Source organism: Bison bison, unplaced genomic scaffold (genome assembly GCF_000754665.1).
Source record: "Bison bison bison isolate TAMUID 2011002044 unplaced genomic scaffold, Bison_UMD1.0 scf7180017864384, whole genome shotgun sequence".
NCBI classification, from domain to species: domain Eukaryota; kingdom Metazoa; phylum Chordata; class Mammalia; order Artiodactyla; family Bovidae; genus Bison; species Bison bison.
The window spans coordinates 16,773,955-16,797,395 of NW_011494956.1; the positions used below are offsets into that span (position 1 = coordinate 16,773,955).

Here is a 23,441-nt window from a genome sequence, read left to right on the forward strand (position 1 = left end):
CCCACACCCCCTCCCATTACTTCCTCTGCCTCGACCCACTCTTTCCCTTTCCAGCCATTCCTTTGCTCCTTCACCACTATCTACACCCCAGGACTATCTTGGCAGGCAGAGATATTCCTTGAACCAATCATTTCCAATACAAAGGTGACCCTCTCTGAAAAAGGCAGGAAGGGAATTTTCAATTTTGGCTAAAAATAAATGAATCCCTATAACTTATATTTAATAAGACACATTTTGAAAAGTACTCATGGCTGAAGTCTTCACAAGCAAAATCTTAGGACAGAAATACATGAGAATAACAAAGGGTACTTAAGAGAAAGAACCAGTAAGAAGAAGAAAAAAAAAAAAACCTTATGCCTTAAAATAAAAAAATAAAATCAAACTAAACGCACTTAATAAACTAGTAAGATCAGAAAGTGTCCATACCGAAGATGTAAAGTCTTCTGGGTCATTTATACTCTCAGAGACAGTGTCAGAAAAGTTGGTTTCATTTGTATCTAGCACTGAAGGCAGAGAGTTAGTTTTGCACAGAAAGTTAGATGGCAGAGAGACAGTGGAGCAGCAGGAGCTGATCTGATGGCTCGGGGGGCTGAAGCCTCGGGACAGGGACACAGGCTCTATGCTATCCGACGCTTGTCCTTGTGGAGAATGAAGACCTGCTTTGTAGGGCTCAGCCTTCATCCCATCATGCCTGTGCTGGCCATGGGCTGGCCTGGATAGCAGATTAGAAAATAAAGCAGATAAACACTGTAGCAATTTTCCTCCTTTAAAGAAACAGACTTATTGTTGGAAGTTCAATAAAAATACAGAACCAGACTAAGGAGAAGGCTATAATTTACAAAATCAGAAGCCTGTTCAGACCAGGCATTCTTTTCATCACCCTGGCCCCAAATACCAATCCCCATGACCACGTTCCTGCCCCCACAGACTTACACACCAGCAAGGAAGACAAGTAAGCTATCTGAGTGCCCTAGTGGGGTTGGTGGTAGGACAGAGGGGAGCACTGTGCAGACAGAAGTCCCTTATCTTTACCTGGGGGTGAGGTGGGAGTGGCAGAGAGGGTGTCCGCAAAGGTTCCTGGTAGTAAAACATGTAAGAGCTGAAGCCGGGTGATTTTTCATTGAATGCTGATGTTTTAGGCAACAATCTATTATTAGTTCACCAAAAATACAAAAGAAGCTTTTTATAAAAAGCTAACTTCCACTTCTTATGGGACAAGTGAAGCTAGAAAGGTGGGAAACAGCGTAACAAAACTCAGGGGAATTAGGCTGTTATTCTCACCTACATCTAGACATGAAAGTGATATATAACCCCCTGCATTTTTTAACCTAACAGTTTTACTTGTACACACTGTACTTCAGAATTAAATATAGGGTCCTTTGATAAAGATTTAATTTCTATAAATTGGAAATTATTCTCAAAGAAATGAGCATTACATAATAAAGATACATATTTTAAATAAACTATGAAGAAAATTTACTTGAACTCTGTATTCTTGAACTCAGGTACTCTGCTGTATGTTGGTTTAAAGATCCTGTCCCGGTTTTTTTTGCATATCTGAGTAGAAATCTCCAGCTGACCTTTGGTATCCATCAAATCTTTCTGTAGTTGTTGATTTTCAGATACTAATTTATTTAATGCCTCAATATAATTTTCCTGGAGATCTGCTAGTGAAATCTCTTTTGCCTAATAAAAAAGAACAGAGGCACTTAATTTGTAAAAGAATACTTGTGATCTGTGATACTGCTGGTGGAAAATTACTTTTAGCTGTGACTAGTTAATCTATGGTTTTACTTAGGAAAAAGTATAGATCTGATTTTGGCACCTTAAAAAAAAAAAGGATGTATTTCTTACAGTTAATGGGGTAGGAGCACAATGGGCTTCCCTGATGTGTGAAGGAATATCCAAGGAGCTGGAGGAAGGCTGGAACTAGGATGGAAAAAAGCTACAAATGAGAATCAAATACAGACAAAAAGAAAGAAAACAGTAACCATGAATTGTTTAAGAAAAGAGAAAGTTGAGCTTAGTGAAATAAATCAGACAGAGAAATACAAAGACTATGTCATCACTTATATGTGGAAACCAGAATATAAAACAAATGGATACTACAAAACAGAAACAGACTCACAGACAGAGAATAGTGACCAATGGGGAGCGGAGGGGGCGTGGCTAGACAGGGGAGGGGCGTGAGAGGCACAACTACTATGTATCAAATAAATGAGCTACAAGGACGTATTACACAGCAGAGGACACAAATCATTTTATAATAACTTTAAACAGTATAATCTATAAAAATATGGAATAACTATGCTGTACACTTTGATATAATATTGTAACTATACAACTATAGTTTAACTTAAAAAAAAAGGAAAAGACAGAGACAGAAGGTTGAATAGCCCCACAATACCTGTGAAAGACAATCAAGAGACCTATTTCAAAGAAAGAAATCTGAACATAAGGTTCTGAAAAGGAATTCTGACTGGCTTGGACAACTTTTAAATAAATAACTCTCTGGTCTTGGAAACTTTTACATAATGTTGTACCTATTCCAGTATGTGAGATTGATTTTGACATGATAAGTCAGTATTCAACAAGGATGACGTACGAATTACTACTCTGATATGGTCTGAATTCTGTGATTATAAATTCTACTGCTCTTCAATTCTAGGTGTTTCCTAGTAATATAGTACCTAAAAAAACAGAAGTCTGGACCATTTTTTCCTAATGACAAAATATTTTCATTAGCATTCTGAAAAATTATGGTTATCTTCTTTGGAATTTAATACAATGTTTAGCTTGCCCTTTTCCATAAAGAATTTTTTGAAAATAAGCTGGTCAAGTAGTTTTACAAACACAATTTACCTAACAAAAAAATAAAGCTTAAAATACAACCATTTAACTATCTGTACTAGTAGTGACAATAAGTTATAAAATCTTTCAGGAAGTTGTTGACAGATAAAATCTCAAAAAGAAAAATCTGCAGGACATAGGAGTTAAACTATGAACTACTGGCAACTTTTATTTTCACTGTGGTAAATAATTTATCAGAGCTATTGCTCTCATTACAAAGCTCATTAGATACTTTTATTAAGAGTTATTTAGCCAAAATTATTCATTTGTAAAAGTAATATCACCTTCCTAGGATGGTAAATGCAAAATGGAACTTTCTAGTAATTGTTCTTAATATATACATCATGTTTATACTGTAACTTAACTGCTGACATGATCCTCAACAGCCAGAGTTTGATATCTGATGTCATTAAAGATATCTTTTAGAAGAAGATAATGTTTGCTTTTTCCAGGAAGGCATCATTTAAATTTTTCTCAAATTTACTATTTTATTAATAATAATTACAAGCAAATGAATGTGAAAGGTAATATAAAAAGTGCATAGCAAGCACACACCTGGCTGTGTGAAGAAAGAACATCCCTACCACTGTTGGAGGTTTCAGAAGAAATTAAGGCAATGGCACCCCACTCCAGTATTCTTGCCTGGAGGATCCCATGGATGGAGCAGCCAGGTGGGCTGCGGTCCATGGGGTCACAAAGAGTCAGACACAAATGAGCGACTTCACTTTCACGCACTGGAGAAGGAAATGGCAACCCACTCCAGTATTCTTGCCTGGAGAATCCCAGGGACAGAGGAGCCTGGTGGGCTGCTGTCTATGGGGTCGCACAGAGCTGGACACAACTGAAGCAACTAAGCAGCAGCAGCAGCAAGCTGAACACAATCTCTGGCCATAGTCTGGGTTAAGCACTTCTGAGAGTTCCCAACTCTTAAATATGAACAGGTAATCACACTACATAAGATAAAAGTCTCAATCAGCTATTTCCAAAGCCTGAGCAGTGACAGATTTTATTTTCCTGGGCTCCAAAATCACTGCAGATGTTGACTGCAGCCATGAAATTAAAAGACGCTTGCTCTTTGGAAGAGAAGTTATGACCAACCAAGACAGCATATCAAAAAGCAGAGACATTATTTTGCCAACAAAGGTTCATCTAGTCAAAGCTATGGTTTTTCCAGAAGTCATGCACAGACGTGAGAGTTGGACCATAAAGAAAGCTGAGCACTGAAGAAATGATGCTTTTGAACTGTGGTGTTGGAGACTCTTGAGAGTCCCCTGGACTGCAAGGAGATTCAACCAGTCAACCCTAAAGGAAATCAGTCCTGAATACTCACTGGAAGGACTGTTGCTGAAGTTGAAGCTCCAATACTTTGACCACCTGATGTGAAGAACTGACTCACTGGAAAAGACCCTGGGAAAGATGCTGGGAAAGACTGAAGGCAGGAGGAGAAGGCGACGACAGAGGATGAGATGGTTGGATGGCATCACAGACCAGATGGACATGACTTTGAGCAAGCCTGGGAATTGGTGATGGACAGGGAAGACTGGCATGCTGCAGTGCATGGGGTCACATAGAATCAGCCACAACTGAATTGAACTGAAATCCTGAGCCTTTTGAAGACTCTGTGGTGCAAATCAGGTTCTTCGTTTTCTCCACCACTAGCTTAGTATTGCTTATCAAGGTATATAAAGTTGTTTTCCTTCCTTCCTTTCTTCTTTCCTTCCTTCCATCCACTTTCCCCCTTACAAAATACTTAGCTGTTGTCTCCACTCCTACTTTTTCCATCCTCGTAGGTTTGCTTTAAAAAACAAAGTCCTTTCACTTTAGTTTTAGAGGGATTTGACGAGGGAGCATATGTTCATTTGCCACATTAAATGACGGCATAACATTTCCTAGTAAAGAAAATCATGAAACCATCCCTCTACAGACTAACATTTACATTTTTTCAAAATTTTGGATACTGCAAACAACACTGAAATGACCATTTTCATGCATTTGCTTCTCCAGGATGGGTTCTTTGGGAATGCAAACTGATGACAAAAGGAGAACAATTCAGCAATGACAACCAAAATCAGAAACGCACATGACTCAGGACTTTATGGACTGCATGTATTTACATTTGGTTTAATGGACATTGCTAAACTGCCCTCCAGAATGGCTGTGTCAATTTACTTTCTCATTAACAGAGCACTAAAGGGCCTGTTGCTCTATATCCCTGCCAACACTGGTTGTATCAGTTTTTAAAAAATCACTGTCAAGTCAATAAACAAAAGAATATTTATTTCTTTTGTTTATTAAGGGATGTAACTGCTTTTCTTCTTTGTTGAATCTCTGCATTACTTCTATGATTATCTATTTATGGACTCTGTAGATCACAACAAACTGTGAAAAATTCTTCAAGAGATGGGAATACCAGGTCACCTGACCTGCCTCCTGAGAAACCTGTATGCAGGTCAAGAAGCAACAGTTAGAACCAAACATGGAACAACAAACTGGTTCTAAATTGGGAAAGGAGTATGTCAAGGCTATATATTGTTACCCTGCTTATTTAACTTATATGCAGAGTACATCATGAGAAATGCTGGGCTGGAGAAGCACAAGCTGGAATCAAGATGGCTGGGAGAAATATCAATAACCTCAGATATGCAGGCTTAAAATTCAACATTCAAAAAACTAAGATCATGGCATCCGGTCCCATCACTTCATGGCAAATAGATGGGGAAACAATGGAAACAGTGACACACTTTATTTTCTTGGGCTCCAAAATCACTGCAGATGGTGACTGCAGCCATGAAATTAAAATACACTTGCTCCCCGGAAGAAAAGCTATGACCAGCCTAAACAGCATAATAAAAAGCAGAGACATTACTTTGCTGACAAAGGTCCATGTAGTCAAAGCTATGGTTTTACCAATAGTTGTATATGGATGTGAGAGTTGGACTATAAAGAAAGCTGAGTGCCAAAGAAATGATGCTTTTGAACTGTGGTGTTGGAGAAGATTCTTGAGAGTCCCTTCGACTGCAAGGAGATCCAACCAGTCAACCCTAAAGGAAATCAGTTCTGAATACTCATTGGCAGGATTGATACTGAAGCTGAAACTCTAATACTTTGGCCACCTGATGCGAAGAACTGACTCATTTGAAAAGACCCTGATGCTGGGAAAAATTGAAGGCAGGAAGAGAAGGGGACGACAGAGGATGAAATGGTTGGATGGCATCACCGACTCAATGCACATTAGCTTGAACAAGCTCTGGGAATTGGTAATAGACAGGGAATCCTGGCCTGCTGCAGTCCATGGGGTCTCAAAGAGTCAGACACCACTGAGTGACTGAACTGTACTGAACTGAACCTATTTTCCTACTAGATCCAATGACTGTATTATATTTATAAGGCCTTATATATTAATATTTTATATTAACCTTTTGTCTGTTAACCGATTGTTTTCCTCTAGTCAATCAGTCTTTTAAATGGGGCCTTTTGTAATCCAGAAATTTTATATTTTTATGTTGTAGAATTCTTTACGTTGTAAAATTATTTGTGGTTGCAAGATGCTAAGAGAGTCTCACCCTCTCAAAAGATTATAAAAATGGTTCCCTGTATTTTCTTTTAGCTGAAATAAAGTATTCGTGTAGTGTTTTGTGTGTTCTTCCACCCCAGCCTCCACAATCCTTGAGAGTGAAACTAAAACTACTTAGGAGCCAACAGGGGCATTGTACAACCACGAATTTTTGGAGGCATAGACTCTCCAGAAAAACAGAAAAAAAGAATTTCTAAAATCTCTGGGCATTTGACCTATATCAAGAAAAGAGGAGTAAGAAACAGACGGGTTATTTTGCAAAAATAACAATTTTATAACAAAACAGTTAAAAGAGGACCCACACAGTTGGTAACTCTGTTAGCTAATCCTGTTCTCTGGTTTCATAGAAGCTTGCTTACATTTCTTATCCTCCCTACTGGATTACCCTCAGTCTTGTAAAGACAAGAATCTTATTCATCCTTGTATCTATTACATCATCTACTAAATACTTTGAGCATAAAAGATTCTAGAATATTTGATTAAATGAAGTGTATTTTCTCTAGTGGCTCAGACGGTAAAGAATCTGCCTGCAATGCAGGAGATATGGCTTTGATCTCTGAGTTGGGAAGATCCCCTGGAGAAGGGAATGGCTACCCATTCCAGTATTTTTGCCTGGAGAATCCCATGGACAGAGGAGCCTGGAGGGCTATAGTCCATGGGGTCGCAGAGTCAGATACAACCAAGTGACTAACAGTTTCACTTAACACTTTTACCTTGTAGAAATATATTTAAAACAAAAATACTTAAAAGATGACATACTTTATAATGAAAAGACTGTGAAAATAGTAATTACAGTAATAATAACAGCATTAAATATTTATTATATATCTACTAAATGCCAGACACTATGCTAAACCCTTTATATATATTCTATTTTACATGCATTTTTATCACATATAGTATTTTTTTAAATCTTCCAGTTGCTGAAGAGTCATATTTTGCTCACTCCTATCACTGTCTTCTTTTTGAGAAAGTTTTTGAAGAAGGATTATTTCATAGTTTGATCTTAGCTTTCTCTACAATATCAGTATTTACAAAGTAATTTCTTTTAAGGCTTGTATAGCAGAAAAGCAAGTTTCTATATATGTACCTCATGTAAACCCAATTCCAATTTCATCACCATTTCAGAAAGATGACGATTTTCTAACTTGAGTGATTCCAGCTGACCCAACATCTCCTGAGAAGGGAAAAGTAGAAAAAAAGAAATAAATGTAATGAATAAATCAAATCCATCTTAAAAATTTTTTCTATATATAATTTTCATTAGGTGAAGTTACATTCTTCATTCATATATACAAATACTTTCTAAAACATTTTTTGAAGAGGTGTTTCAACATGAATTTGTATGCATGCAATTAAGAGTATTATTCTAAACAGATCAATCCAGGCACTGGTGACTCCCTGGCAACTCCTCTTCCTGGCCTCTGCCTCCAGCATCTTGTAATCTGCACTCCTTTCAAGTAGCTTATTCCTACTTGAAGATTCCTGCCTTCCTTGGCTTCCTGCTTCTTTTCTGAAAACTATCTGGTTTTCTTCCTTATTGTCTCTTTCCTTTTTACATCATTCTGGCACCTTTTTACTCTAAATGAGTAGTTTCCTAAGTTGGGTTCGAGTCTCTCCTCTTCACACTCTATGCCTTCTCCTTACAATATCTAAGTCTCTTGGGGTTTCAAATGCCAACTTCATGTAAAAACTTCCACGGCTAAATGTCTTACCTTGATTTTAATCTTGCACTCCTGGCCTTCTGTGGAACTCAGATATTTCCATATGAAAGTCCAGCTTTTATCTCAAACCAGTGCCCATCTGCCAGCTTCCCCATTTTGTGTAATATTCATACAAATTCATTATCCTCCCCAAACCTGCTCCTTATCTTTTTTGTATTTCATTAAAGAGCACCTCTCTCTAATCAGTTGCCCAAACTGAAATCCTAGTGACATCCTTCCCTAACTCTGTCTAACTCACTCTCCCTGTCCAGTCAAATACAAAGTCTAGTCAGTCTTACCAGGCAAGTATCTCCAGAATGATCCATTTCCCTGGGTCTCCCCTGCGCAGTGCTCAGGCCACCATCTCACTGCTGTGACAGCACCTGAGTGGTCTCTCTGCCTCCTTCTTATTCTCCATACAACCACAGATACTTTTTGCTCCTGTTTAACCCATTCTCTACAGATCCCAAGATAACATGAAAACCCCCACACAGGGCAGGTGGGCCTTTCAGGAGCTAAGCCCTGCTTTCCCATCTCACCCCTTACCACTTGTCCCACCTGCCACAGTGAACAGGTAACCGTCACCACTCACCACAGAAACAGCCCTTTCACTTGTCTGAACTACTCTTAACTCCTGCCAATCTTCACTAGACCACTTGTTAACCAGCCTAAAGAAGGGGGTTAATAAAAATGTACTGAACTAAACACTATGCAAATTATACCTTTAATAAATTGAACCTTCAAAAACAAACTTCAAATAAAGAAAATTTTTGTTCAAGTTTCACCTTATGCTCGACTGCTTTTTCTTCTGCCTTTTGTATCTCTGCTTTGAGTCGCTTTTCCATGTCAGAGGAAGAACTTTTGGTGGAAGCAATAGTGATATCTCGCTGATGTAACTCTCGAGTTAGCTGGGAGATCTCCATCTTCATTCCTTCTAGTACAGAACTGTAACTCTGTTCAGCCTGTAAAATCTGTTCTTTCAACTGCAAAAAAATAGAAAGCATTACAAATTGAGAAAAGACATGTTAGATAGAAAAATATAATATTAATAATAGAGTAATTTTTACCTTGCCTCAAGTCATAAATTTTTCCCTAATTAAATCTGCAAAAGATTAGCAATTTACCAAGCTGCATATCCGTACTGAAGGTCAGGTGGTTATGCCCACAATTATTTATTAGATCTCCAAACAGTGAGAGACGGCTGACTCAAATGCTGAGAACCAGCATCAACGAGCCGAAGCACACATAGTCTAGAGGACAGCATTCGTTACCTTCACTCTTTCTGGTTGCAAATCTCAAAATTTGCTTATATGGTTTCCTGGTCCACAGAAGATAACAGAAAGAGAAAAAGAAAGGAGCTAGAAGTAATCTCAAAGAAGTAATAAAAAGAAATGACTCAACAAACAGGACAGCTAGGGCCACTAACACAGAGACAAATTCCACAAACTTCAAATGCCAATGAGGATATAACTACCCATAGTACAGAAGAGAACACACATCCATCACCACCTTCAGCCAGTAAGAAAATACTAAATGCCAGCTCAATTAATATGTTCATGTGTTCATGCAAGCAAGAAGGTGTGTTATCTTTTAGAAAATTTTTCATCAAGACATATTTAAAATAAAGTTGTAAAGTTCAAAGGGGGCAGCCTTCAATTATCTTGAAAATACTTAAACGGCATCCCTGAGAATGACACAGACATTCTCCTAAGCACCTTACAGGCACTCTACTCATGAGCATCACATGGCCTCTGGATGACATTTTCCTCTCATTAAAATTAACTACTATAACCTCCCAACCCACTGCTCAGTCTACAAACACGGAGGGGTTTGCACCTCTCACCTTCTTGATCTCAGCCCTGTACTCATTGTTGTGCACTTCCATCTTCTTCAGCTCTCCATATTTTTCCATTAGCTCTTGGCTCAGCTGTTTACATGTTGCACTCACAGATTCTAAGCTTTATGACAAAAATAAGGTCACATATTTAAAACAAAACAAAACCCTGAATCCCACAAGTTGAGTTATCTAACTACTCTCTTAATGTCCAAGAAATAAACATCACTTTGTACCCCAAAATAAAACTCATTTCCAATTTCCATATCAGTGGAGTCAGCAAAATCCAATCCACACTTCTGGGGAGATACTTTTGACTTCTGTGTTCACCTATATACCTTCTATCTGCTTAAAATACTACTAGTTACAAAATTCTAAATGTTATAGCAACTTAGGCAATTTTTTCTCTCTAGTCGCACACGAGCTGCCATCATAGCGTCAGTCTTCACCACGCTTAATTACAACCCCATCCTATACACAGCTGCCAAAATAATCATGAGTTCCCAGTCTGTCACCTTTATTTATCCCTCATCAGGGACACCATACTTCTCTTATCTCACAGCTTATATCCACTATCAAGTCGTTTTGCTTCTAAATTGCTAGGCTTTACAGTCTGCCTTGCGCCATGTGCTAAGTCTGACTTCTTTTCTTTTCACATACCACCTCCTTGGCCACACAGCACCTCCCCCTACCACCTGACAATGGACAGTCAACACCTTTCAAGAATCGAATCAGCATTTACCTGGATAGAGCCACCCTGACCCTCATTCCCCTAAATCATCTTAAAAACAGTCTACTTTCAATTGTTAGAGTTTGAATGTAGACACTTCCTAGAACTTTCACTTTAAATTGCTCTTAGGTCTTTTAATGTACATATTCTGTCTCTCAAACTACAAATTCTATAATTAAAATAATATCTTTAACTTCTGACCTCCCTTTAACCTTGTCCACCATACTCTCGGGCCCTTCATCATTTGGCTCCAGACTGTTCACTAAAGGCTTAATAACTGTTAGACTGTTCCCACACACAGCCAATTTACCAGATAAGCTATTGTTCAAAATATCACCTTGGCAATACAACAACACAAAACAATCATGTACATTCCTCCAGTTCCTGTTTCAGGGAGTATTCTGTTCAAACTGAACAATACAAATAAGCTGTCTAAAAGGGTTCCTTTTTCTACCTGTCTTTTGCTATAGAAAAATAATCTTTAAAGTCATTCAGTTTTATTACTGAACAGGGGTATTTGTATCCATTTATTCCAACCTTATTTCTAAAAATCCTAGAATGCTTATTATGTGGTACTTAGTACATGACTGCTGCTGCTAAGTCACTTCAGTCGTGTCCGACTCTGTGCGACCCCATAGACGGCAGCCCACCAGGCTCTGCCGTCCCTGGGATTCTCCAGGCAAGAACACTGGAGTGGGTTGCCATTTCCTTCTCCAATGCATGAAAGTGAAAAGGGAAAGTGAAGCAGCTCAGTCATGTCCAACTCTTAGCGACATGACTACAATATGTCAAATAGAACACTGAGGTAGAGAGAGAAGAAAAATCAGAAATAAACTTGTCCTATCTAAAGATGGGAAAATCGAGGCCTAAAGAGAATAAGGTGTTCCAGGTTGGCAGTGTGTCGGAAGCAAGACACAAGTCTTCAGAGTCTGCTGAAAGCATAGCAAAACATGTAAAAGACCACTAAAAAGTTAATCAATGGGAAATCTATGATAAAAGTTATAAATATCAGCTCTAATATCAATAACAATTTGTCATTGTTGTTTAGCTGCTAAGTCGTGTCCACCTCTTTTGCGATCCCATGGATCCCCACCAGGCTCCTCTGTCCATGGGATTTCCCAGGCAAGAATTCTGGAGTGGGTTGCCATACCTTCTCCAGGGGATCTTCCCAACTCAAGGATTTAACCTGTGTCTCCTTCACTGGTACAAATGGATTCTTTACCTGCTGAGCCACCAGGGAAGCCATGTCAAGAAGAATGTGCTGTGCTGTGCTTGGTTGTGTCCAACTCTTTGCAACCCATGGACTGTAGCCCACCAGGCTCCTCTGTCTATGAGGATTCTCCAGGCGAGAATACTTGAGTGGGTTGCCAAGCCCTCCTCCAGGGGATCTTCCCAACCCAGGGACTGAACCCAGGTCTGCTGCATTGCAGGCGGATTCTTTACTGTCTGAGCCACCAGGGAAGCCCGTCAATAAGAATACTAAACTTTATTTTATTCAATCTACAGTGTGCAAATATACTTCAGTAATGAGAATTAAGACTATCTTAAGTATTTCAAGGTGAGAAATAAAGCAAAAACTCTGTGGATGCATGTATATTTACTATGCAAAGAAAATATTTAGTGGTTTCCAAAAACAGTAATAAAAGATATATTAGTTAGAGAAGGGACAAAAATTTGTTACTTAAAAAGGCAAAATGGAAATTTTTTGGTTGTTTGTTTCCCTGCAGGCTAACAGTTTATATATTTTTATCTTCTACATGCAGAAAATATTAGAGTACAAATGACTGTGATTTACGTTTAAAATAAAATATCAAACTGCTCCCAATCAAAAAGTTCTGCAGTATGACAAAAAAAAAAAAGTTCACTGTATTGTAATACAAGTGAGCTGGGCATAGTACAGCATAAGTAAGAATTCAATCAACACACAAGGACATATCAACAGCATTTCAGAACAGAAGGAAGGAGCACCACATGTCCAGTGAGACCTCCCCAGTGAGGTGGCTGGTAGAGGGGAAAGCCAGTCTAACCGAAGGCCTTCTGCATGGGAGAAATGTGAAAACATACAGAGAGTCAATACAGACACCTCTTGAAGAATTGGGTTTTGAAGAAGAGCAGAGAAGTATGGAAGTAACTTGACAGGGATGTAGAATTAAAGGAGGGTTTTCATCTTTTTCCCAAGATGAGGAATATTAAAACAAATTTTATACCAGGGGAAATGATTTAGCAGAGATTAAGAACTGACAATGTAAAAAAGAAAAGAAAAAACTGTAGAAACTATTCAGAAGTGGAATCTTAGAAGCACAGACATGTCATCCATTGATTCATCCACTCTTCACAGATTAAGGGCACAGACAGGTGCAGGCTGACTGGTAGGTCTGGTGGTAAAAAGATTAGGAAGTTCTACTTTACTTGAGATCAAAGTTCTCCTTTAATTTCAGTGAAATCAGAAGTTAGGCCAATTTGTGAAAGCTGGAGGAAAAAACATGTTTTCATTTGTTGTATTAGCTTACTTTACCAAATACAATGATTGAAATAGTTTCTAACAATTTGAACATTGCTGAAATGCATGTAATTATCTACCTGCCTTCCAGACGCGTCACCTCTGCCTGCAGAAGCTCTTCACTAGTGTGGGTAAAATCCAGTTGGCAGAGCACGTTCTGCAAGTCCCCCTGCCCTTGAGAGGCATACCTCCTTTCTGCCAGAGGTTCCTCCAGTGATCTACGGGAAGATATAGAAGGATTGTTAAAGGCCTGTATCTTTGCAAACAAAAACAACACAGAGGCAGTTCATATTTTCCCAATTCTTTTTAGTAATGAAACTCTTCAGAATTCTTTAGTCTGTTTCCTGGTTTACGAAAAAAGGGAGTTCATCTTTCAGTGTCCTATCTTTTTGCCTTTTCGTGGGGTTCTCAAGGCAAGAATACTGAAGTGGTTTGCCATTCCCTTCTCCAGTGGAACACGTTCTGTTAGAACTCTCCATCATGACCCATCCATCTTGGTTGGCCCTACATGGCATGGCTCACAGTCAAGGCTGTGGTCCATGTGATCAGTTTGGTTAGTTTTCTGTGATTGTGGTTTTCAGTCTGTCTGCCCTCTGATGGATAAGGATAAGGAAGCTCCCTGATGAGAGAGACTGACTAAGGGGGAAACTGGGTCTTGGTCTGATGGATGGGGTCATGTTCAGTAAATCTTTAATCCAATTTTCTGTTGATAGGGAGGGGGGGTCGTGTTTCCTCCCTGTTGGAGGAGTTTGACCTGAGGGCAAACTATGGTGGAGGTAATGAAGATAATAGAGACCTCCTTCAAAGGTCTGCCGCAATCAGTGCCTCTGACCCTGCAGCAGCCACCACCGACCCACGCCTCTGCCCGAGACTCCTGGACACTCACAGGCAAGTCTGGCTCAGTCTCTTGTGGGGTCACTGCTCCTTTCTCCTGGGTCCTGGTGCACAAAAGGTTTTGTTTGTGCCCTCCAAGAGTCTGTTTCTCTAAGTTCTGGCTGCCCTATGGTGGGGTTAATGGTGACCTCACCCAGGAGGGCTTATGCCATACCCAGGTCTACTGCACCCAGAGCCCCTGCCTCTGCGGCAAGCCACTGCTGACCCATACCTCTGCAGGAGATACTCAAACACAGTTATGGCTCAGTCTCTGTGGGATCCCTGGGTCCCAGTGGCACACGGTTTGTTTGAGCCCTCTGAGCATCTCTGGCCAGTATGGGGTTGATTCTAAACGTGATTGTGCCCCTCCTACCATCTTGCCAGGGCTCCTCCTTTGCCCTTGGACATGGGGTATCTTTTTGGTGGGAGCCAACATACTTCTGTTGATGGTTGTTCAGCAGCTAGTTGTAATTTTGGAGTTCTCACAGAAGATAAGTACATGTCCTTACCAGCTACTAATCATGATCTATTTTACCAAAGAAGGTAGGCCTCCCAGGAGACGAAAGACTGTAATTCCTTTCATGTTTGGAGTTTTAGCAAGGGTACAAATTAACAGGAGACAGAGAAAGAATAGTCGCTAAGTCATGTCTGACTCTTTGTAGCCCCATGGACTGTAGCCTGTGAGGCTCCTCTGTCCATTGGATCATCCTGGCAAGAATAATGGCGTGGGTTGTCATTTCCTCCTCCCGAGGATCTCCCAACCCAGGGGACTGAACCCACGTCTCTTGCACTGGTCGGTGGATTCTTTACCACTGCACCACCTGGGAAGCCCATGCAGATTGACAAAAGGGCTTCTAACTTTCTAAACGTCAGAGTTTCTTGTTTAGGGGACCCACACTGAAGGTAGAAAAAAATAACCACACATTATTATCTAAGACCCTAAAAATTTAACTCCGAAATTAAAACTAAGAAAACCTATAATATGATCAAGCACAAAATTATGAATATGTAATATTAAAAACCATGCAAATGCCAAACCACCCTGTGGCTAAGACTAATAACATTTAAGATTATACCTTATGGTCTCTACTGTGTGTTGAGTATCAACTGCCTTTAATTTTGCTTGCAGCTTCTCCTTTTGTATTCTTGCATCATGGATAAAATTTTCTTGAGTCTGAAGAGCTGCCTTCAATCCTCTCTTTTCTTCTTGCAGAACCTGTAAAAATACTCAGAAAAAAAGTCAGATGTTATTACAGTTTTTCTATTTCATGAGAAAAGGAAGCCAGGAGTCAAACTGTAAATTATATAACAGATACAATATTAATAGGCCCAATGTCAATATCTGATCCACTGGCCATAGGGTAGGTAAGAAACTGCAGATTTTGGAACCTGGTTCTAGGTTAGTTTCTCTTAAAACAGACACACACACATTTCCTCAGTTATAGTATATAAAAATTTAAAAATATACCTCTAGCAGTTTTTCAGATTCCTTCAATTTTTCTTCTTTCTGCCGCTGCTCTTGCATAATAGTCATATTGGTTCCAACCAAGTCATTGACTCTCATGGTGAGGCGCTCTATTTCCAACTCATTGGCACAGATAGTATCATTGGCCCGCTCCAGCTTACTGCTCAGGTGCTGAATTTCCGACTGGCTGGACAGTTCCACAGACTCTAATTTTTGTTTCCGATTGGCAAGCTGAGCCTAAAAATACACAAATTACCAACTGGTAAAAGTAAAAGAATAATCAATGAACAAGGAAGAATGAAAATGAAACTGAATTTTACCTCCATAAAAACATACAGCAATAGATCATTAAGTAATATATAATTCATTCACCACTCCAGTCAAAAACTGAACAAAAATTTAAGCAGACATTTCTCAAAAGAAGACATACAGATGGCCAATAAACACATGAAAAGATGTTCACATCACTCATTATTAGAGAAATACAAATCAAAACTACAATGAGGTATCACCTCATACCAATCAGAATGGTCATCAGAAAAAGAACTACAAACAATAAATGCTAGAGAGCATGTAGAGAAACTAGAACCCTGCTGCACTGCTGGTGGGTGAACTGGTACTGCCACTACAGTATGGAGATTCACAACAAACTAGGGATAAAACCACCATGTGGTGGTGGTTTAGTCACCAAGTCATGTCTGGCTCTTGTGACCCCGTGGACTGTAGCCCTCCAAGCTCCTTTGTCCATGGGATTTTCCAGACAAGAATATTAGAGTGGGTTGCCATTTTCTTCTACAGGCAATATTCCCAATCCAGGGATTGAACCCACATCCCTTGTGTAGAAAGTGGTCTCCTGAATTGCAGGCATATTCTTTATCACTTACCCACTAGGGAAGCCCCCAAACTACCATATGACCCAGCAATCCTACTACTGGGCATACACCCTGAGAAAGCCACAATTCAAAATGACACATGTACCCCAATGTTCATCACAGCACTATTTACAATAGCTAGGACATGGAAGGAACCTAGATGTCCATCAACAAATGAATGGATAAAGAAGTTGTGGTACAATGGAATATATTCAGTCATAAAAAGGAATAAATCTGAGTCAGTTGTAGTGAGGTAGATGAACCTAGAGCCTCTTATATAGAGTGAAGTAAGTCAGAAAGAAAAAAACAAGTACTGATATATTAACACATATATATGGAATCTAGAAAAGTGGTAGTGATGAACCTAGTAGAGAACAGACTTGACACAGCGGGGGAAGGTGAGAGTGAGATGAACTGAGCAAATACCACTGACATACATAGACCATCATGTGTAAAACAGACAGTTAGTGGAAAGTTGCTGTATAATACAGGGAGCCCAGTCTGGCATTCTAAGACAACTCAGAGGGGTGGAATGTGGCAGGTAGGGAGGCTCAAGAGAGAGTTGATATATATATAATTATGACTGATTCACACTGATGTACTACAGAGACCACCACAACATTGTAAAGCAATTGTTCTCCAATTTTAAAAATACATATACATACATATATATGTGTATATATAATATATTCATGATAGAAAGAAAAAAAAAAAACTCCAAGATAAAAACTAGGAATAGAGAGGAACTTTCTCAACTTGACAAAGACTTTCTACAGAAACCATACAGCTAACATTATACTTAATGTTGGGAAACTTGACACTTTCCCACAAAGATCAGATATAAGGCAACAATCTATCCTTACATCACTCCTTTTCAACATCATAGTGGATGTCCTAGTTAATGCAGTAAGAAAAGGAAATAAAAGGTATACAGATCAGGAAAGAAGTCATAAAACTACCTTTATCCACAGATGATGTGATCATCTATGTAGAAAATCTGAAAGAATCAACCAAAAAAAAAAAAAAAATTCCCTTGAGTTAATAAGCAACTATAGGAAGGTTGCAAGATATAAGGTTAATATATAAAAGTCAACCATTTTCCTATATGCCAAAAGTAAACATGTGGAATTTAAATTAAAAACAAAACATAGGACTTTCCCGGTAGTCCAGTGGTTAAGAATCTGCCCTGTAATGCAGAGGACACGGGTTCAATCCCTGATCAGGCAGCCAAGATCCCACATGCCTTGGAGCAACTAAGCCCATGCACCACAACTACAGAAGTGGATATGATGCTGCAACTAAGATCCATTGCAGCCAAATGAGTAAAATAAAAATTAAAAAACAAAAAAACACATCACTATTTATATTAACACCTAAAGAAATTACTTAAGTACAAATCTAATAAAATATGTACAAGATCTATAAGAGAAGAACTACAGATCTCTGATGAACGATGTCAAAGAATAAACGACAGATATTCCATGTTCATGGAAAGAAAGAATCAATACAGTCAAAGTGTCAGTTCTTCCCAATATTATCTATGAATTCAATACAATCCCAATCAAAATATCAGCAAGTTATCATCATTTTGTGAATAGCAACAAAACTGATTCTAAAGTTTACAGGGAGAGGCAAAGAGTCAGAATAGCTAATACAATATCAAAAGAGAAGAACAAAGTTGGCTGACTGATGTTACCTAACTTCAAGATTTACTATAAAGCTATAGTCATCAACAGTGTAGTATCAGCAAGAGAACAGACAAATAGATTAAGGGAACAGAATACAGAGCCCAGAAATTGATCCTTATAAATATAGTCAACTGATCTTCGATAAAAGAGCAAAGGTAATAAGATGGAGCAAAGATAGTCTTTTCAACAAACGGTGCTGGAATAACTGGACATCCATATGCAAGAAAAAAAAATGACATGTCTGACAAAGGCTTTATGCTCTCCACAAAAATTAATTAAAATGGATCATAGACCTAAATGTAAAATGCAAAACTTACAAAACTCTTGAAAGATAATATAGGAGAAAACGTAGCTAACTTTGGGTATAGTGGTATCTTTGTAAATACAACACCAAAGACATGATCCCTGAAAGAAATAACTGATAAGCTGAAATTCATTAAAATTTAAAACTTTTGCTCTGTAAAAGACAATGTCAAGAGAATGAGAAGACAAGCCACTTTGGCAACTGTCTCATGGACCTGTAGTACACAATTCCTGTACATTTGGATGATTTTTTAGGCTTTGTATCCCAGCTATACTGTTTTTTTTTTTTTTTTTTTACACTGGTTTTTAGCTCCCAACTTTCTAGTTTTTCACAAGTTTAATTCCAGCATCCTGAAAGGTACTTCATCTTCACACTGAAGACAGACATAAAGTATTTGTGTAAGTAAAACTTCCCATATTCTAAGTATTTTTAAAAGGTAAAGCACACAATTTTATTTTAGAAATTCAAGTCTCTGGGAAATCTATCTGCTGTGTAAAGATTTTTATTGTATACAATACAGGGCCAAAATCCTACTATGGTCACATAAAGTAGATGCTCAATGATGCCCATAAGCCAGAGAGAGGGTGGGAGGAGAAAGGCAAAGAGGCAGAAAAACAGTGTTTATATAAATTACAGACCAAGATTCCAGCATAAAGAATCAAAAACTTTTTACCAGATTCCTACAATAGTGTGAAAAAAGAACATCAAGCAGGTTTAGATGCCAGGATGCAACTGCCTCCAAACTTTTAAAATACCACATAAACTACCCACCTCAACAAGGGGAAACCTTACACAGAATTCTGCACAGAATAAAACACTGAAGATACTGGATGATGGTGGTAAGAGAAAGAGCCTGGCTTACTGAACCTCCCAACCCTATTTTAAATTGCACAGTGGCCCTGGGGCTTGGCAGAACACAGCTAGAAAACCACTGCTCAACTGGATGCTCAGGATGAAAGACAATACGTGACTGCAAAACATTAGCATTGTCTAACACTGTAATAGCTATTTAACATTCAGTTTAAATCCGTGATCTTAAAGTAAACTGGTGTTGAAATTAATAGTTTAACTAAGCTATAGTTTAACCAGTGAGTCTAGATTTGATACATAAAAACTAACCAATATCTTAGTTCTATAGCATCAAAAATACAGCCTTTTTCCCCCTTTTTTTTACACTGAAGTACAGATGACATACAGTATGTTAGTTTCAGGGGTAAAACATAGTGATTTGACACATATACATTATTAGTGATCACCATGATAAGTCTAATAGCCATCTGTCACTGTACAAAGCTATTACAATATTATAAACTATATTTCCTATGCTGCACATCACATCCCATGACTTAATTATTTTATAGCTGGAAATTTAAATTAATTTCCTTCACCTATTTTGCCCAACTCCCCTCATCTTCTCCTCCATGACAACTGCCAGTTTGTTCTCTGGATATATGAGTCTGTTTCTGTTTTGTTTCATCCCTTAGATTCCACATGTAAGTGAAGTCATATGGAATTCGTTTTTCTCTGTCTTATTTCACTTAGCATAATATCCTCTAGGGACATCCAGATTGCTGCAAATGGTAAAATTTCATTCTTTTTTATGATTCATATACCACATTTTCTTTATCCATTCATCTATCAATGGGCACTTGGGTTGCCTCGTATCTTTGTTACTGTGAATAATGATGCAAAGAACATAGGGGTACACATATCCTTTTGAATTAGTCTTTTTTTTTTTGGAAAAATGGACAGAATTGTAATTGTTAGATCATATGATAGTTCTTTTTTTAATTTTTAAGGAATCTCTATGCTGTGCTTCCAATTTATATTCCCACCAACATTGCATGGGGGCTTCCCAGATGGTACAAAGATAAAGAATCCGTCTGCCAATGCAGGAGACGCAAGAGACTTGGGTTCAATTCCTGGGTCAGGAAAATCTCCCAGAGTAGGAAATGGCAACCCACTCCAGTATTGTTGCCTGGAAAATTCCACGGACAGAGGAGCCTGGTGGGCTACAGTCCATGGGGTTGCAGGAGCTGGACATGACTGAGTACATACACACAACAGTGCAGGAGGGCTCCCCTCTCTTCATCATCTTCAACACTTACTTGTTACCTTTGGGTAATAGCCATTCTGACAGGGGTGAGATGGTATCTCACTGTGGTTTTGAATTGCATTCTCCTGATAATTAGTGATGCTGAATATCTTTTCTCAAGTCTGAATGTCTCCTTTGGAAAAATGTCTATTCAAGTCCTCTGCCAATTTTTAAAAGTCAGGTTGTTTTTTGACCTTGACCTCTTTAAGTTCTTTGTATAGTTTAGATATTAAACTCCTTACAAGATAAATCATTTGCAAATATGTCCTCCAATTCAATTTTCTTGGACAACAAAATCATTGCAGATGATGACTGCAGCCATGAAATTAAAAGACGCTTACTCCTTGGAAGAAAAGCTATGACAAACGTCGACAGCATATTAAAAAGCAGACACATTATTTTGCTGACAAAGGTTCGTCTAGTCAAAGCTATGGTTTTTCCAGTAGTCATGTATGGATGTGAGAGCTGGACCATAAAGAAAGCTGAGCGCCAAAGAAATGATGTTTTTGAACTGTGGTGTTGGAGAAGACTCGAGAGTCCCTTGGACTGCAAGGAAATCAAACCAGTCAATAATAAAGGAAATCAATCATGAATATTCACTGGAAGGACTGATGGTGAAGCTGAAACTCCAATACTTCGGCCACCTGATGCAAAGAACTGACTCTTCTTCTGACACTGGGAAAGATTGAAGGCAGGAGGAGAAATGGACGACAGAAGATGAGATGGTTGGATGGCATCACCAACTCAATGGACATGAGTCTGAGCAAGCTCCAGAAGCTGGTGATGGACAGGGAAGCCTGGTGTGCTGCAGTCCATGGGGTCGCAGAGTTGGACACGACTGAGCAACTGAACGTAACTGATTCAGCAGTATACCTTTTCATTTTGTTGATAGTGCCTCTGCCATCAGTTCCTGTGCAAGGCTTTTTAGTTTGATATAGTTCCACTTGTTTATTTTTGCTTTTGTTTTCCTTGCCTGAAGACACAGATCCAAATATATATATATACATATATATATATGTATATATTGCTAAGAACAACGCCAAAGAACATATTATCTATGTTTTCTTCTAGGAGTTTTATGCTTTCAGCTTTCACATTTACGTGTCATCTATTTTCAGTTTATTTTTATACAAGGTATAAAAACCTGTCGTTTCATTCTTTTTTCCCAGCACCATTTTTTGAAGAGACTGTCTTCTCCCCCATTGTATATTCTTGGCTTCCTTGTCATAAATTAGTTCAGTTCAGTTCAGCCACTCACTCATGTCCAACTCTTTGCAACCCCATGGACTGCAGTACACCAGGCTTCCCTGTCTATCACCAACTCTCGGAGCTTGCTCAAACTCATGTCCATTGAGTTAGTGATGCATCCAACCATCTTATCCTCTATCGTCCCCTTCTCTTCCTGCCGTCAATCTCTCCTAGCATCAGGGTCTTTTTAATGAGTCAGTTCTTTGCGTCAGGTGGCCAAAGTATTGGAGCTTCAGCTTCAGCATCAGTCCTTCCAATGAATATTCAGGACTGATTTCCTTTAGGATGGACTGGTTGGATCTCCTTGCAGCTCAAGGGACTCTCAAAGAGTCTTCTCCAACAACACAGTTCAAAAGCATCAATTCTTCGGTGCTCAGCTTTATCATCCATACATAACTACTGGAAAAACCATAGCTCTGACTAAACTGACCTTTGTCAGCAAAGTAATGTCTCTGCTTTTTAATATGCTGTCTAGGTTGGTCATAGCTTTTCTTCCAAGGAGCAAGCATCTTTTAATTTCATTGCTGCAGTTACCATCTGCAGTGATTTTAGAGCCCAAGAAAATGAAGTCTGTCAGTGTTTCCATCGTTTCCCCATCTATTTCCCATGAAGTGATGGGACCAGATGCCATGATCTTAGATTTCTGAATGTTGAGTTTTAAGGCAACTTTTTCACTCTCCTCTTTCACTTTCATTAAGAGGCTCTTTAGTTCCTCTTCACTTTCTGACATAAGGGTGGGGTCATCTGCATATCTGAGGTTATTAATATTCCTCCTGGCAATCTTGATTCTAGCTTGTGCTTCATCAAGCCCATCATTTCGCATGATGTACTTTGCATCTAAGTTAAATAAACAGGGTGACAAGATACAGCCCTGATGTACTCCTTTCCCAATTTATATGGTTATAAGTTAATGACCATATAAATTAATGACAATATAAATGTAAATTTATTTCTGGGCTATTTGGTCCATTGATCTGTGTCTGTTTTTATGCCAGCACCTTATACTTTTGATTACTATAGACTTGTACAATAGTTTGAAATCAGGGAATATGATAATTACAACTTTCTTCTTCTTTCTTAAGATCGCTTTAGCTCTTTGGGGTTTGGTTTTGTGTGTGTGTGATTCTATACAAACTTTAGACTTATCTGTTCCAGTTCTGTGCAAAATATCATTGGAATTTTGATAGGGACTTCACTGAATGTATAAACTGCTTTAGGCAGTATGGACATTTTAACAGTATTAATTCTTCTAATCCATGAGCATGGTATATCTTTCAATTTATTTGTGTCATCTCCATCTGCAATTTCTCTCAAAGTCTTAGTTTTCAAAGTACAGGTGTTTCACATTTTTTTGGTATTTTAAACTTTTAAACTTTTTGATGCAGTTGTAAATGGGCCTGAAATCTTAATTTCTTAATTTCTTAATCCTAATTTCTCTGATAGTACATGATTAGTGTACAAAAAAGCAACAAATTTCTGTATATTGATTTTTTTAGACGTCAACTTTACTGAATTCATTAGCAGCCATTTCTGTTTTTATTATTGTGGAGGCTTTAGGGTTTTCTGTATGTAGTAACATATCACCTGCAAACAGTTTTACTTCTTCCTCTGCAGTCTGGGTGCCTTTTATCTTTTTCTTGCCTGATTGCAATGGTTAGGATTCCTAATACTATGGTGAATAAAACTGGTGAGGATGGGCATCCTT

At 38.6% G+C, this 23,441-nt stretch overlaps 1 protein-coding gene across 8 annotated transcripts in view; it reads right to left on the bottom strand.

The window, feature by feature from the left end:
- CEP63 (centrosomal protein 63kDa) overlaps positions 1 to 23,441 on the bottom strand; it is a 76,019-nt gene that overhangs the window by 3,358 nt on the left and 49,220 nt on the right. For 5 of the 8 annotated variants that reach the window (XM_010858268.1, XM_010858273.1, XM_010858270.1 and 2 more), the window contains 8 exons: positions 15,533 to 15,766; positions 15,141 to 15,280; positions 13,272 to 13,409; positions 9,971 to 10,085; positions 8,913 to 9,110; positions 7,515 to 7,601; positions 1,481 to 1,686; positions 427 to 712 (listed from right to left, as the gene is read on the bottom strand). In XM_010858268.1, coding sequence (XP_010856570.1) covers positions 427 to 712; positions 1,481 to 1,686; positions 7,515 to 7,601; positions 8,913 to 9,110; positions 9,971 to 10,085; positions 13,272 to 13,409; positions 15,141 to 15,280; positions 15,533 to 15,766 — 1,404 coding nt within the window. Of the gene's footprint in view, positions 1 to 426; positions 1,078 to 1,480; positions 1,687 to 7,514; positions 7,602 to 8,912; positions 9,111 to 9,970; positions 10,086 to 13,271; positions 13,410 to 15,140; positions 15,281 to 15,532; positions 15,767 to 23,441 lie in introns of those variants that run through there. The other 3 variants (XM_010858271.1, XM_010858272.1, XM_010858276.1) reach the window with 3 other exon arrangements.